Source organism: Arachis hypogaea, chromosome 4 (genome assembly GCF_003086295.3).
Source record: "Arachis hypogaea cultivar Tifrunner chromosome 4, arahy.Tifrunner.gnm2.J5K5, whole genome shotgun sequence".
NCBI classification, from domain to species: domain Eukaryota; kingdom Viridiplantae; phylum Streptophyta; class Magnoliopsida; order Fabales; family Fabaceae; genus Arachis; species Arachis hypogaea.
This window is the reverse complement of record NC_092039.1, coordinates 100,256,471-100,272,267: the sequence shown is the minus strand read 5'-3', so window position 1 is coordinate 100,272,267 and position 15,797 is coordinate 100,256,471. Positions and strand designations below refer to the sequence as shown.

The 15,797-nt window shown below is 35.7% G+C and overlaps 1 protein-coding gene across 5 annotated transcripts; it reads left to right on the top strand.

Annotated features, from left to right (window-relative positions):
• Positions 1-8,242: 8,242 nt before the first annotated feature.
• LOC112797051 (phosphoinositide phosphatase SAC8) lies at positions 8,243-15,385 on the top strand. Of its 5 annotated transcripts, none has more exons than XR_011881281.1 (21): positions 8,243-8,520; positions 8,973-9,047; positions 9,543-9,670; positions 9,771-9,862; positions 9,970-10,027; positions 10,422-10,478; positions 10,638-10,671; positions 10,854-10,934; positions 11,025-11,131; positions 11,761-11,847; positions 11,947-12,024; positions 12,440-12,504; positions 12,664-12,762; positions 12,884-12,983; positions 13,071-13,179; positions 13,257-13,329; positions 13,440-13,533; positions 13,609-13,695; positions 14,199-14,270; positions 14,725-14,889; positions 15,017-15,385. XR_011881281.1 is itself a non-coding variant. In XM_025839800.3 (21 exons), the coding sequence occupies exons 1-21, from the start codon at positions 8,358-8,360 to the stop codon at positions 15,142-15,144; spliced, it is 1,854 nt and encodes a 617-aa protein (XP_025695585.1). In that variant the 5' UTR covers positions 8,243-8,357; the 3' UTR covers positions 15,145-15,385. The 5 variants fall into 5 exon arrangements, 3 of the variants coding, with proteins under 3 accessions (XP_025695585.1, XP_025695583.1, XP_025695588.1); XR_011881280.1 differs by having other exon boundaries at positions 14,190-14,270; XM_025839800.3 differs by having other exon boundaries at positions 14,823-14,889.
• Positions 15,386-15,797: the final 412 nt, after the last annotated feature.

Below are 15,797 nucleotides of genomic sequence, written 5' to 3'. Positions count from 1 at the left end.
AGAATTGCATGAATTTTGAATTTTATAATAGTTTAATTATCTTGATGTGGTGGCAATATTTTTGTTTTCTGAATGTATGCTTAAACAGTGCATATGTATCTTGAATTTGTGGTTCATGAATGTTGGCTCTTGAAAGAATGATGAAAAAGGAGACATGTTACTGAGGATCTGAAAAATCATAAAATGATTCTTGAAGCAAGAAAAAGCAAAAAAAAAGAGAAAAAAAAGAGAAAAAGAAAAAGAAAACGAAAAAAAATTATAGAGAAATAAGAGTTGTGATCCAAGGCAAATAAGAGTGTGCTTAAGAACCCTGGACACCTCTAATTGGGGACTCTAGCAAAACTGAGTCACAATCTGAAAAGGTTCACCCAATTATGTGTCTGTGGCATGTATGTATCCGGTGGTAATACTGGAAGAAAGAGTGCTTTGGGCCACAGCCAAGACTCAATAAGTAGCTATGTTCAAGAATCATCATACTTTACTAGGAGAATCATTAACACTATCTGGATTCTGAGTTCCTAAAGAAGCCAACCATTCTGAATTCCAAAGGATAGAGTGAGATGCCAAAACTATTCAGAGGCAAAAAGCTAAAAGCCCCGCTCATCTAATTAATACTGATCTTCATAGATGTTTTTGGAATTTATTGCATATTCTCTTCTTTTTATCTTATTTGATTTTCAGTTGCTTGAGGACAAGCAACAATTTAAGTTTGGTGTTGTGATGAGCGGATAATTTGTATGCTTTTTGGCATTGTTTTTAGTATGTTTTTAGTATGATCTAGTTAGTTTTTAGTATATTTTTATTAGTTTTTAGTTAAAATTCACTTTTCTGGACTTTACTATGAGTTTGTGTGTTTTTCTGTGATTTCAGGTATTTTCTGGCTGAAATTGAGGGACCTGAGCAAAAATCTGATTCAGAGACTGAAAAGGACTGCAGATGCTGTTGGATTCTGATCTCCCTGCACTCGAAGTGGATTTTCTGGAGCTACAGAAGCCCAATTGGCGCGCTCTCAACGGCGTTGGAAAGTAGACATCCTGGGCTTTCCAGCAATATATGACAGTCCATACTTTGTCCAAGATTTGATGGCCCAAACCGGCGCTCAAAGTCACCTTCAAGATTTCCAGCGTTAAACGCCGGAACTGGCACCAAAATGGGAGTTAAACGCCCAAACTGGCATAAAAGCTGGCGTTTAACTCCAGGAAGAGTCTCTACACGAAAATGCTTCATTGCTCAGCCCAAGCACACACCAAGTGGGCCCGAAAGTGGATTTTTATGTCATTTACTCATCTCTGTACACCCTAGGTTACTAGTTTTCTATATATAGGACCTTTTACTATTGTATTTAAATCTTTTGATCACTTTAGATCTCTAGATCATCTTTGGACATCTAGTTCTTAGATCATTGGGAGGCTGGCCATTCGGCCATGCCTAGACCTTGTTCTTATGTATTTTCAACGGTGGAGTTTCTACACACCATAGATTAAGGTGTGGAGCTCTGCTGTACCTCGAGTATTAATGCAATTACTATTGTTCTTCCATTCAATTCCACTTGTTCTTGTTCTAAGATATCACTTGTTCTTCAACTTGATGAATGTGATGATCCGTGACACTCATCATCATTCTCACTCATGAACAAGGTGACTGACAACCACTTTTGTTCTACAAGCAATCAAGGCTCTAGTGAATATCTCTTGGATTCCTGATTGCACGATGCATGGTTGATCGCCTGACAACCGAGTGCTCGTCTGACAAACGAGCCAACCATTCCGTGAGATCAGAGTCTTCGTGGTATAGGCAAGAACTGATGGCAACATTCAAGAGAATCCGGAAGTTCTAACCTTGTCTGTGGTATTCTGAGTAGGATTTAATGATTGAATGACTGTGACGTGCTTCAAACTCCTAGCAGGCGGGGCGTTAGTGACAGACGCAAAAGAATCGATGGATTCTATTCCGGCCTGACCGAGAACCGACAGCTGAATTCCGCGTGCTGTGACAGAGCATATGCAATCGTTTTCACTGAGAGGATGGGAGGTAGCCATTGACAACGGTGAAACCCTACACAAGCTTGCCATGGAAAGGAATAAGAAGGATTGGATGAAGACAGTAGGAAAGCAGAGAGACGGAAGGGAAGGCATCTTCATGCGCTTATCTGAAGTTCCTACCAATGAATTACATAAGTATCTCTATCTTTACCTTTGTGTTATTTTCGTTCATCACCATTACTATTTGAGTTTGCCTGACTAAGATTTACAAGATGACCATAGCTTGCTTCAATACTAACAATCTCCGTGGGATCGACCCTTACTCGCGTAAGGTTTATTACTTGGACGACCCAGTGCACTTGCTGGTTAGTTGTGCGAAGTTGTGTAATGCCATGGTACTGAACTACCAAGTTTTTGGGGTTCATGACCGGGGATTATGAGAGTTGTGAAAAGTATTGTTCACAATTTCGCGCACCAAGTTGCTTCATCAGGACTTGGGCTACTACAAAGATAATGACTGGTGTTTCATATCACATATGCAAAAAATATGGAGAACTTTTACTTTTTGTGCTAATTTGATTCTATGAGATATTGATGATATTGATGATTATAGGTTCATTAGGAATGAAATTGTGCTGTTATTAAAAGATTGTTGTTAGATGTGACTAATAGGAATTGGTTGTCTGATTATTCAGGATGTCGTGTAAACTTGTTATATACTTAATCTCATGAACTGTTATGTGTATGTTGGATAAAGGTTAGGGACTTTTATGGGGATCGATTATAAAGGTTAGGGACTTTTATGGGGAGGGACTGATATCGGTGGTGAAAGAGGTGATGCCCGACGTGCACTACTATTTTTGTGTCTGGCATTTATGGAAAAATTTCAACAAGAATTGGAAGGACTTACAGCTACGGGGTCTTTTGTGGGAATGTGCAAGGATAACAACTTATCAAGAGTTCAGGGATGGACTTAACAAGATAAAAAGACTAAATGAGGATGCATGGGCATATTTAGATAAGTGGCCAATAGATGCTTGGACCAGAAGCTTGTTCAGCTATAAGCCGAAGTTGGATAGCATATGTAACAATGCATGTGAGGTGTTCAATGCTAAGATCAAGGATGCAAGAGCCAAGCTGATTATAACATTGCTGGAGGAGGTAAGAATGTTTGTTATGCGCACCATTGCGAAGAACAAGGTAAAATTGAACAATCACATTGAAAAGCTCACACTGGTTATAAAGAGTAGACTGGAGAAGGTTAGAAAAGAGTCTAAGAATTGGAAGCCTATCTGGACCGGGAATAACGGATATGAAAAATTTGAAGTGCATGGACACCCAACTAACCATGTCGTGGACATAGGAAAAGATTATGTATCTGCCAATTTTGGATGCTTACAGGTAAGTTGCTTGTGTATAACAATTATCTGATGCATAGAAATTATTTTATGCATAACAATTATCATGGTTCATGTCACTGTTTGGCACCTTGGAGGTATTCTGTGTGTGCACGCATGTGCTGCCCTCTCTCATGTGAACAAATGGCTTACGATGGAATCATACAGAGAAACGTATAATCATCACATTCATCCAATTCCTGGGCAACCACTACGGGAGCAAGCAGAGGACTACAATAGGCCACATGCCCCTAAAATCAAGACAAAACCTGGAAAACTCAAGATGAAAAGGAGGATGGATGTAGATGAGAAGAGTGGTTTTGGAACAAAAAAGCCTAAAGTTGATCTAAAACTATTGAGTAACAGTGGAGATGGTGTACATCTAAAAAGGTAGTTAGGGACCTTTACCTGCAGTTTCTGTTGTGAAAAGGGACATACAAAGAGAGGCTGCAAAAAGAAGAGGGTGGTTGATGCTGCCGTTGCTACCAAAGCGGCTGAAAGATGAAGGACATCCTGCGCCTGAGCAACAAGTTGAGCAGCCCCAAGATGATGGTGACCAAGGTGATGGGGAAAGCAATCCCGTTTCACAACCCCTGGAGATCGAGATATCTCAGCCAACTACTTCTGTGGCAGAAGATTCTCAACAGGTAGCTAAATATTTATATATTTATGCTTTTATGATTTAAGTGGACTACTCAATTATATTTAATGCCAACTTCTTTTTATATAGGATCCTGGTATGAAAAATCCTTTGAAGCTATCACTAAGAAGAAAATCCTCTCTACTGACAACCTCTCCAACAGTGAATCCCTTGCAGGGTGCGTCTTTAGCAACATCAACAAAATTTGCCAACTTAATGAAGTTCGTCCCAACTCCAGGGTTTAAGCCTCTAATAAAGAAGAATTGAAGACATTAGATAAATCTGTATAGGGACTTCTGTTTTGTGTAATTAGGCTTTTCCAATAGACAACGACTAGATGGTGAATTGTGATCCTTTATGCTTCTTTTGTGATGTCTTGCTTTTGATGAAACTATTCATAGCAGCTTCATGTTCTTTGGCTACCTTTTATCTTTGTCATTTGCTATTTTTTACTGAACAATGGAATTTATCTTAATACACTATGCTTTGTGGTTTTTCAATCACTTTTGTTGCCAGCAGATTCATTTACTGATTTTGGTTAATTTCATGAACAAACATAAAAAAATAATAATTTCATAATAAACAACATTTTCATTCCATCAACAAGGACTTTTTTTACATCTATTGTTCATAGGAAACCCACTACCAACTCATTCATCATTTACAATACAGGATAACCATCAACACCATCAACACAGATACAACTAACACTAACAACTAGGTACTCACTTTCTGCATCCGGACATCTTCCTCCAAACTCCGAAGCCTCCAATCAAAGTTTCCCTTCACTTCATAATCATCACCACAAGATTCTGACTTATCAACCTATTCATCATTCCCAGAATCTGACCAGATAAAAAGTCACACCATCTCTTCCTACTTGTCTGTAACCAAGAAACGATCAAACTTCAAACAAGAACAACAGAAGAACAATGAGGTAAGGACAATCATAACAACACAAGTAACTTTTCTAACCCACATTATAATTGGGGCAACTATAAAATGGTTTGTTTAGATTCGAATCTGTACAAGACCATCTGAGAACTAACCGGCAGCCACAACCGCACCTTTCTGGCAATCCCGATCTTCTGCTCTTATTTGCGTTCTCGTCCGGTTCCAGTTAGATGGGGAACGAATAGAGCTTCCACCTGCAGTGCTATGGTGCACGAAATTTTGATCTCAACACTTCCTTCACAACTCCGCACAACTAACCAGCAAGTGCACTGGGTCGTCCAAGTAATACCTTACGTGAGTAAGGGTCGATCCTACGGAAATTGTCGGCTTGAAACAAGATATGGTCATCTTGTAAATCTCATTCAGGCGGATTCAAATGATTATAGAGTTTTGATAATTAAAAGATAAATAAAACATAAAATAAGATAGAGATACTTATGTAATTCATTGGTGGGAATTTTAGATAAGCGTATGGAGATGTGTTATTCCTTCTGAATCTCTGCTTTCCTACTGTCTTCATTCAATCATTCATACTCCTTTCCATGGCAAGCTGTATGTTGGGGATCACTGTTGTCAATGGCTACCTCCCGTCCTCTCAGTAAAAATGGTCCTCTACGGTTTCTGCACGGCTAATCAACTGTCAAATTTCTCGTCTCGGGTGATAAATACTAGGCACAGCTACCGCATGGCTAATCAGCTGTTGGTTCTCACTTGTGTTGGAAAAGGATCCAGTTATCCTTTTGCGTCTGTCACTACGCCCAGCAGTCATGAGTTTGAAGTTCGTCACAGTCATCCGTTCCCAAATCCTACTCGGAATACCACAGACAAGGTTTAGACTTTCCGGATCTCAGGAATGCTGCCAATTGATTCTAGCCTATACCACGAAGGTTCTAATCTCAGATTCAGATGCCCCATTGTCAGAGGGGAGTCGATGTGAATCGTTGATTAGAAACCCAAGAGATATACACTCTAACTATTGCAAATAGAACGGAAGTGGTTGTCAGGCACGCGTTCATAAGTGAGAATGATGATGAGTGTCACGGATCATTACATTCATCAGATTAAAGTATGAGTGAATATCTTAGAATAAGAATAAGTTTGAATTGAATAAAAGAACAATAGTACTTTGCATTCATACTCGAGGAACAACAGAGCTCCACACCTTAATCTATGTTGTGTATAAACTCCACCGTTGAAAATACATAAGTGATAATGGTGTTCATTGGCTTCGGCCCTAGAGGGGGAACCAGAATAACCAAGACGTCTAATACAATGAGAAAAAGTAATATTTATACTAAAACTAGTAGCTAGGGTTTACAGAAAATGGGTAACTAAGGTAGATAGTGCAGAAATCTACTTCCGGGGCCCACTTGATGTGTGCTTGGGCTGAGCATTGAAACTTTCATGTATAGAGACTTTTCTTGGAGTTAAACACCAGCTTTGGAGCCAGTTTGGGCGTTTAACTCCAACTTGTATCCTATTTCTGGCGTTTAACGCCAGAATAGGGCAGGAAGTTGGCGTTTGAACGCCAGTTTGCGTCATCAAAACTCGAGTAAAGTATGAACTATTATCTATTGCTGGAAAGCCCAAGATGTCTACTTTCCAACGCAATTAAGAGCGCGCCATTTGGGTTTCTGTAACTCCGAAAAATCCATTTCGAGTGCAGGGAGGTCAGAATCCAACAGCATCAGCAGTCCTTTTTCAGCCTCTGAATCAGATTTTTGCTCAGGTCCCTCAATTTCAGCCAGAAAATACCTGAAATCACAGAAAAATACACAAACTCATACTAAATTCCAGAAATGTGAATTTTGCTTAAAAACTAATAAAAATATACTAAAAAGTAGCTAGATCCTACTAAAAACTATCTAAAAACAATGCCAAAAAGCGTATAAATTATCCGCTCATCATGCTACCATCACCCATCATCGACATAAGCAAGAGCCCAGACGAAAGAATGAGAAGAGAGCGATGAACAAAAAAAAGAGATAAACTTTATGAAAATTTGGAGATTTAGGGTTAAATATAATGGGAAGGACCAATATGTGTACAAATTAAAAATTTGCCAGCTCAACTAGCCGTTAGATCCCTCCAACATGACAAAACGTCACCACGTCAGCACTTTAGTGATGACTCATTATTAGAAATATGTCCAGAGACTATTATAAGTGCTCAAAACTCTATCTGGCAGACTACAATAAAAAAATCAATATCTTAAAGACGATATTGCATATTTACATAAATCTCAAAACTACTATAAAAATTTACTCGTCTTATTCTGTCAAACTAAATATATGATTAATTATTCTTTACTTATCCTATCTATGTTAAGGACAAAATATATTTATAAGAAATTTGTTAATGTTCAAGACGAAATATGAGGGAATAATCGTAAACTAATCCAGTATTCCATGCGTGTAAATTTAATATTTATTTTATTTATCTAAAAAAAACCACGACCATAATCGTTGATAGAGATAGACCGGCGCATTACTTACTTGTAAGCTGTGTCATTGTATGGGACGAGAGAATCCCGATATAAAGCTTCCAAGTTAAATATAGACAAAATCAGATGAGGCTAAGTTTTGTTCTTAAGTTCTTAGATTTGCCTAAAGATTCAATTGGACAAAATTACTGAAATTGGGTATTAAGGTCTTACTTGCTCCTTCAACACGTGGCTTAGCTAATCCAAAACATTTTAACTTTTCACTTTCCATAACAGTTATCTCATTTTATTTTATTTTATTTCTATTTTCGTACACGTTAGAGCTTCTTAAGGGTAAAATAAATTTACAAGTAAACTATCAAACTATTTATTATTATTATTTTCTTTTAAAAGATTAATCTCCACTAAAAAACTAATAAATAAGTGTAAAAAATGTTACTTTTACCGCGGTTACAATTAATACATACTTGATGAGTATATGTACAAAAATGTTACTTTTAAAAATTTACTCTTGAAAAATATATTAGCAACACCTATATTTTATAAAGTATTCTATTTATGCTTATACTAATTTATGGCCATGTAATTTTAATTATTGAAAGTATATGATAACAAAAATATTATTTATATATTAAAATTAATCATTAAAATTAATTATTATTTATTTTTATGTAAATATATGTATAATTTATTTCATTTTTAATATATATTTATATTTTAATATGTATTTTATGTTTATTTTAATAACGGACGTAGCATGATTGATATGGTAATTGTCACCAATTTCAAAATAAGTTGGTAGCGTTACGTGTAACTTTCTCAAAATTAAATCCTTTAGGCTTTAATGATTGGCCAAATGAAATTATAAATACCTTAAATTGCGTTTTCTGGATTGTTAATTAAACATCGTTCTTTGTTTTCTCTCAGCCCCCTTTGAAAAAATGGACATTGAACCCTCTTTGGTGGGTTCAGCTGAGAGATTCAAGCTAGATCATGAACTCGAATTGCACGAATTCGAGGACAAGTTTGTCATCAAATCCCTTCAATCGCCCAATCAAGGCTTCTGGATTAGCCGCCGCGATGGGAACATCAATTTCCTTGATGGTATTAATCTCTTTCTTTTTCTTTTTTTTTTCTGAACAATTTTTAATGTTTAGTTTCGCTGTTGCGTAATTGGTTGTGAAGAAAATGCAGGAAATATTCTGTTACGGTTGTTGTGTGTGTGTGTGTGTGTGTTTTTTTTTTTTGTCTTGATTTATTTTGAATTAGAAACAAACGAGATCATTTCATTGCAGAGCATAGTGTTGTTGGTTGTTATCATGTAAAGAAGGAAAATATCTTGTCTGATATTATTCAATGGAATATCCCAATTTCACATTTATGAACATTTTAGTTATAGGTTACTTCTTCTTGAGTTCTGAGGTTTGGTTTTGTTCGCTTTTGATTGCTTATGTATTTCAGCTACGGTTATGCCAACTCTATAGGCATTTTTGAAGTTAACTGTTTCATCTTAATTTCATTTCATTTTGATTGAATAAAATAAAATGAAATTGCAGATGAGATATGCTCTGGAAGTCCTTCAAGGACATCAACAATTTATGGTGTGGTGGGAACAATAAGACTTGTTGTAGGTAAGTACAATATGCATTTATCTTTAGTTGCTTATATACTTTCTCTTGTCACGGTCACTTTTTTTTGTATATCTTTGGATTATCTAGATACGTTAATGCAAGGAAGTAACGGATAAAAGGGGATGGATAGGCTCTATACTTGCAATTGAATTTATTTGTTACATGTGTTCATTCATATATTTGCATGTGACCATGCTTGATTTGCCGCTATTAACATGTAATTTTGTCCTGATCCTCCTTGAGGATCTTTGTCCACCTTGAATGTTTTCGGTGAAAAAAAAAATGGTATCCTTTATACATACAACTATACAACATAGTCAATTAGTCATGCATGTTTTGACCATTGATATCAATAACAATGATGAGATAATCATAATAATTGAGATGAACTAATTTTCATTTTAATTCTATTTGTTTTTCTGAAGTAACCAAACTACCCTATCACCATTACATGCTTTAACTCAGTGAGACTCAATGATGTGTGTCTTGGTGTAGGAACGTATGTTGTTGTAATAACCTCTTGCAAGGAAGTTGGAAGTTTCCTTGGCTATCCAGTATATCGTGTGATGTCTATGAGAGTACTTGCCTGTAATGATGCTTTAAAGTTTTCAACTGGGCAGGAAGTAAGAATTTATTTAGTCAGAAGTTTTTTAGGCTTCATTCCAATTTTATACATGTGATTAGTGTTTTATATGTATGTTTCATATGCATAACTTTACGCAGAAAAAGGATGAGGCTTACTTCATGACACTATTGAACATAGTGGAGTCAACGCCGGGTTTGTACTATTCGTATGAAACTGATATTACGTTGAAGTAAGAATCACATAATCTAAATTGCTAGTTTGTTATTATCATTAGCACATCAATTGATATCTTTCCAAAATTGATGTTCATAAGATTTAATTCATTTTATCCATCAGCTTGCAGAGAAGAAATAAGCTAGTGGAAGGGTGGATGAGTAAGCCATTATGGAAGCAGGTTTGTCCACATAATCCTTGATCTCTGCAAAATAGTTGTCATCCGGAGTCCAATCCTTGAGTCAATATCTTTTTAATTGAAGTATTCTTCATATTTCTATTGAGAGTGAAGCATTCTGCCATGAACATGTTATTCATGTGTAATTCAGTTGTGTTGTACGTTACAGATGAAATTCCATGTATAACTTATTTCATTTTGTTTAGATGCTTCACTTTGATCTATTATTTCATTGATTAGTTTTTTCTAAGATGTCACATGAAGTTTCATTCATTTAATTTAGAAGAGGGAAGATCAAAGAAAATGCTCTTGGTCCCTGATGGCACCATTTAATTCAATTATTTATTAGTAAAATCTTGCTAAAGATATTGGTATCCTTTTCCACTTTGTACTACAGGCTGACCCTAGATATATCTGGAACAGACATCTTTCAGAGGAGCTTATCGAGTGTAAGGTTAGATAATTTGTCTGTACTGTATGTTTTATGAAGGAAAATTGTCTTTGTTTTTACCAAAATGGAGAGTATTTCAACGTTTTAGTGAACATGGTCTTCTCATTCTTAATTTGATTATAGGGCACGTCCCGTTAACTCTCAATGTTTTTGTGGTTGCAGCTGGACAGATTCATCGTGCCCATAATACAAGGAAATATCCTTCCTTCACCTTCCATGTGTATGTAAGGTTTGAGTGTGCTGTTGTGTGTGTGTGAGCTCACACGTGCTGTCTGCATAAAGTTTCTCTCATTAACATTAGTAAAATAAAATAGTAAAAATTAGTAAGAATGCATTCAATACAAAATCCTATAACATCCCACCTTAACGTGGTTTTAAGCTTCCAAGTAGCAGAACTGAAGCTAAAAGATTCACTTGCGATGGTAACATTAGTTTCGAGGAGATGTAATCGACGCCTAGGTACAATATGCCAAAGATGCTTTCTTCTTATAACAATAAACAAAATAATAAAATTTTAGCTTGTTAAAACATGGCAATATGGTTGTGTAGGAACAAGAATGTGGAGAAGAGGAGCTAACCTTGAAGGTGATGCTGCCAATTTTATTGAAACTGAACAGTTGCTTGAAACTGAACGATTCAGATCTTCATTTTTGCAGGTATCATACATTGATCAACTTACAGTTATTTCTTTCAATAGTTTCTTCAAACAGATGGTTATGTATGCTTTCAATATTACTGAGTTGTAATGTAGTATTTTAAAACGTGTATTAGGTAGGCAGATAGTTGAAATGCTCATAATAATAGCATATTCAGTCTTCCCCATTGAGCTAGTTATTGGGGTGGAGTTTGATTTTATCTATTATAGTATGATATGAGAGCCCATCCTTTGGTGTGGCTGTGTGGGGCCACCAGCAAATGTCCAATCAGGCAAACTTCATGCTTTAAATTTCTTGGGCAATCTTCCGATTGAGTGTTTTTTTTTTTTGGGGGGGGGGGGGGGGGGAGGGGAATGGTTAAGTTAGGTCCATTTAAATAAAATGTTCTAAAATATTTCTGATGGACTTTCAATGTCATATTTGCCCAAAGCTTCAAATATAGTTAATTCAAATTGAAGAATATAAAGCTTTACCATTTGTTTTTTGTTGTATGGAGGTAAACAAGTATTTTAAAAGAAACTAAGGTTAATGGACATTTGATATCCTAGTTTCTATATAAACCCTTTTATCTTCAAACAACTTTTTGACCTTCTAGTTTGTAGTTGGTACTTAAACGAATTGTTTTGCAGGTTCGAGGCTCGATTCCTCTACTGTGGGAGCAGATTGTTGATCTAAGCTATAAACCACACCTTAGTGTCATTAAACATGAGCAAACGGTAAATTTCTATTCTTGATGATGCTTTCACTCCAATTGTTCTACAAGAGGTTTATACTAATAACTTTTTCTTTTTTTTCCTCCTTCGCATGTGCTTCAGCCACTTGTAGTGGAGCGTCATTTCAGTGATCTATCACAAAGATACGGAGAGATAATAGCAATTGATCTAACCGAAAAAGTATAGTTATAGCTGTACCCCTCCTACTCTAAGCCATGAAAATGTCACAAATTTATTTCGGATCTAGTGTGATTCGAAATATATGTTGCTGCTTCTTGATGCTTGTGAGGCAAAGATATTCATGATTGGATAAGAATGTCTTTAGCTTTCTGTTTTGGTTCAAACTGGTTGCTGGTTAAGGGACTTTTGTATCATATCATGTTTAAATATTTCCATATTTTTCAGCACCCTTTTCTGTTCCCTACAAAAGTTTATGCAGGGAATTCAGGAAAAGGACTGGCTTAGTTTGGTTTATCATGTCCTAGAAGTTAAATCATAATCGTCATCCAGTCTCTGCTGCCATTTTCCCCTTCTAAGTGCATGATACTTTATGTATTATCTTTTTAACAATATTTTGTTAATTTTACTGTTGTAGCATGGCGAAGAAGGTCAATTAAGTGCAGCATATGCTGCTGAAATGAAAAATGTGCCAAACGTGAGGTGATAATGTTGAATCCTTTTCTCCTCATAAACTTATTGCTCTAGTGATGATGGAATTTCCTTCTGATTGTATAATAGAAACTGTATCTTTGTGGTGAGATGATTATTTTGTATCATATTTTCTTTTAACCTTTTTTTTTTACACATGGATTACTGCAGATATGTGCCATTTGATTTCCATGGCCACTGTAAGGACTCAAACTTTGATAATCTGGAAATCCTGTATGACCAAATCTCTGAGGATGCTGAGAAACAAAGGTGATTACAGAAAAAAGAGAAAAAGGGGGGGGGGGGGGGGTTAAATAGGTAGTTTCCACAGCCCAGATAAGCTGGCAATCTATAGTTCAGATTCTTAATCGCTGCTGTTTCAGCTGAGCAGATACTTCTTGATAGATAGAGAAGGAAATGTACTAGAGGAGCAGAAAGGAGTTATTAGATCAAACTGTGTTGATTCCCTTGATCGAACAAATGTTACTCAGGTTTGCTGATAATTGATTAATTAATTGCTAAGATTTGAACTTGCTTACATATGACAATTGTTTTGACCGTCTTTACTCTATTTGTAGTGCTATCTGGCCCAGAAAGCCTTAAATCTACAGTTGCAGAGGATTGGGGTGCTTAGTCCTTCTGAGTGCATTTCTATGTTTGATGAAGAATATGGAAAGTATAGAGCATGTAAGGGATTCCTTGATAACTTCTAGTCTTTCTAGAATTACTGTCCTGCTTATTTGAATTCTATTTCTTATATTTAGTGTGGGCGGAACAAGGTGATGAAATAAGCCTCGAGTATACTGGGACTCATGCCCTCAAAGGGGACATAGTGAGGTATGAGAAATACTACTACTACTACTAGTACTCGTACCACTTCTGTATTGAAATTCTCTTTTCCTATTTTTCCTTCCGATACAGATATATTTTGGAATATTTTGCTGCAGGTATGGAAAGCAAACAATATTCGGAATGATTAAAGATGGGATGAGTGCACTTTCACGATATTACTTAAACAATTTCCATGATGGAATTCGACAGGCAAGTTCATTTGTCTTTCACAATCTTCCACTCAATCTTGATCGTGTTTTGACAAGTTTCATACATCTCATGCAGGATGCTTTGGATTTAATAAGTGGCCACTATACTGTCAATCGAAACAGTCTTTCTCCAATCGGGCAGAATGGCTTTGATCCTTTTTCTGTAAGTAGCATCAAGACTTACTCTCTCTATTTTCAAACCCTCCCAATCCTTCAATTTTGTATTGAATTGAGAAAAATGGAAATTGCATTTTAAAGACCATATCATATCTCTAAGTTGGTTTCAGATGATATAAACTTGTCATCTTAAGAATTTCCTTGTTCTCCCCTTGTACCCAAGATGGTTTTGGTTTAAGGGGATCTTGGTTGACATATATGTGATGACCATGCTGATTTGACTACATGACAAAACTTGATGCATTATTATGCAATTAAGGAGCATCTGTTTCAACTTTTGTGAAAAATGATTTGATAAATTTTTGTATATAGCTAAAAAAATTCTAAGCCGCTTGTTTTAGCTTTGACAGAAATTGAAAAAAGATTGATCCGAAAAGTATTTTATTTTGGATAAAAAATGTCGAAATAAACTCACCATAACTTCATTCATCCGAAATATAATGCACATGGCTAAAACCGAACTAACCAATTTTTGACAAGCCATTGCAGCACAATTTGAATGCAGTTTCTGGAAATACACTTTGTCTCACAAGTACAAATACAAGTATTGAATATGATACGGTACGATATGTAACTATAATAAGTTCAGAAAAGATATAAAGGTGGCAAGTGGCAACATATATTAAATAAAATATTAAATGTATATTTATATAGATACTGGATATTCATCTTAATAAAAGATTTATGCTGATTTTTTCAATTGCTAATTTAAATGAAGTAAATTACATTGATTTCCCTTGAGGTTTGGTGATATGACACACAAAACTCCTTCATTTATCGAAGCATACACTAACCTCCCTTGAGTTACAAGTTATTTGACACTTGGTACTCCTATATTTCACAAAGAAGTTAATGTAATTTACCCTTTTAAATATGATCAATTGTTCTAAATAATAGATAAAATAAACATTATTTTTAGTTAAAACAATTGGTCACAAATAAGGAAGTCCAATTTCATGCATATCCACATACAATTCACATAGTTCATCAAAAATGAAATATTTGTGCATCGTAGGGAATAGATAACTATATTACACTTCATCTATGGCATAAACAACAATATTTCATTGGCATTGGAATTGACATGTTACGAAGAAAACTCTTACCATGCAGTTCCTCCCGGTGACATCAGCGTTGATAATTGGTGGTTTGACAGCAACAACCTTGACGGTTCAGCAAGGTATAGTAGTCTTGTCTTTCTTATACCTTAATAAATTGTCCTTGAAGCACACTTTTCTTGCTTTTTTATTTTATTTTATTCTCTGATAATATAAACGTGTGTGGCTGCTTTCTCGTTCGTGCTGTAGTTGGGCGAAATGTGCACCAGTACGTGTCTACTGCAATCTGTGCTGGAATAACTGCTGGGGTTATGGCAATTCTCAAAGCTAATGGAAGGCAGTTTTGTTCAAGGCCCCGCTTGTGTGGTCTCTTGTAATACAAGTAATCACTATTATTCGCTTCCTCCAATGAACAGAATGTAGAAAGTTTGTGTTGTCATATTTGATATTGTAAATATAATGCTTATGCTGTTAAATAATTTGTGTAAAGATTGATAGTTAGCTATCCATCCTGTTGATCAGTTGGTGTAGCATGGACCTCGGATTTCCATTGAGATGACCAGATTTTGGTTCTTTTAAAAGAAAATACAGAATACAAAATTAATTCTTTGTTTCTAATCTATTTTCATTTGTGGATACTGTTGTGACTAAGCTGGAAATGTTGTGATTAGGCTTTCCCAACCTTTTCTAATTCTCTAGGATTCAAAATCAACTATTGAAAGGATAGAATAATCTCCTAATTTGATATCTTTGAGGCTTTTTGGTATTTTTAGGAATCATGAGTTGCCCCATGGATTTACATCAGTTTCTTTTTGCTAAGTTCAGACTTAAAAGGTTTTTGGCTTATTTAAAAAAAGTAAGGCATTCTCTAGTTTTTACACTACTATGGTGTATATGGTTGGATTTTTTACTTTTTTTTAGTGATTCCATTTCAATTATGTCGGTTTAATTTGGGATAGGATTATTCCCTTGGCTTTCCTTTGGTACATGGTCTACTTGATGGAGTGTTTTTAGCTGATATTCAAAGGGA

Bases quoted from the DNA above. Each gene is read 5' to 3' on its own strand.
- LOC112797051 (XM_025839798.3), top strand. From the start codon at position 8,358: ATGGACATTGAACCCTCTTTGGTGGGTTCAGCTGAGAGATTCAAGCTA. The intron at 11,848-11,946 runs GTAAATTTCTAT...CATGTGCTTCAG, and splicing joins TCATTAAACATGAGCAAACG to CCACTTGTAGTGGAGCGTCA. The intron at 14,271-14,822 runs GTACGATATGTA...CTTACCATGCAG, and splicing joins CAAGTATTGAATATGATACG to TTCCTCCCGGTGACATCAGC.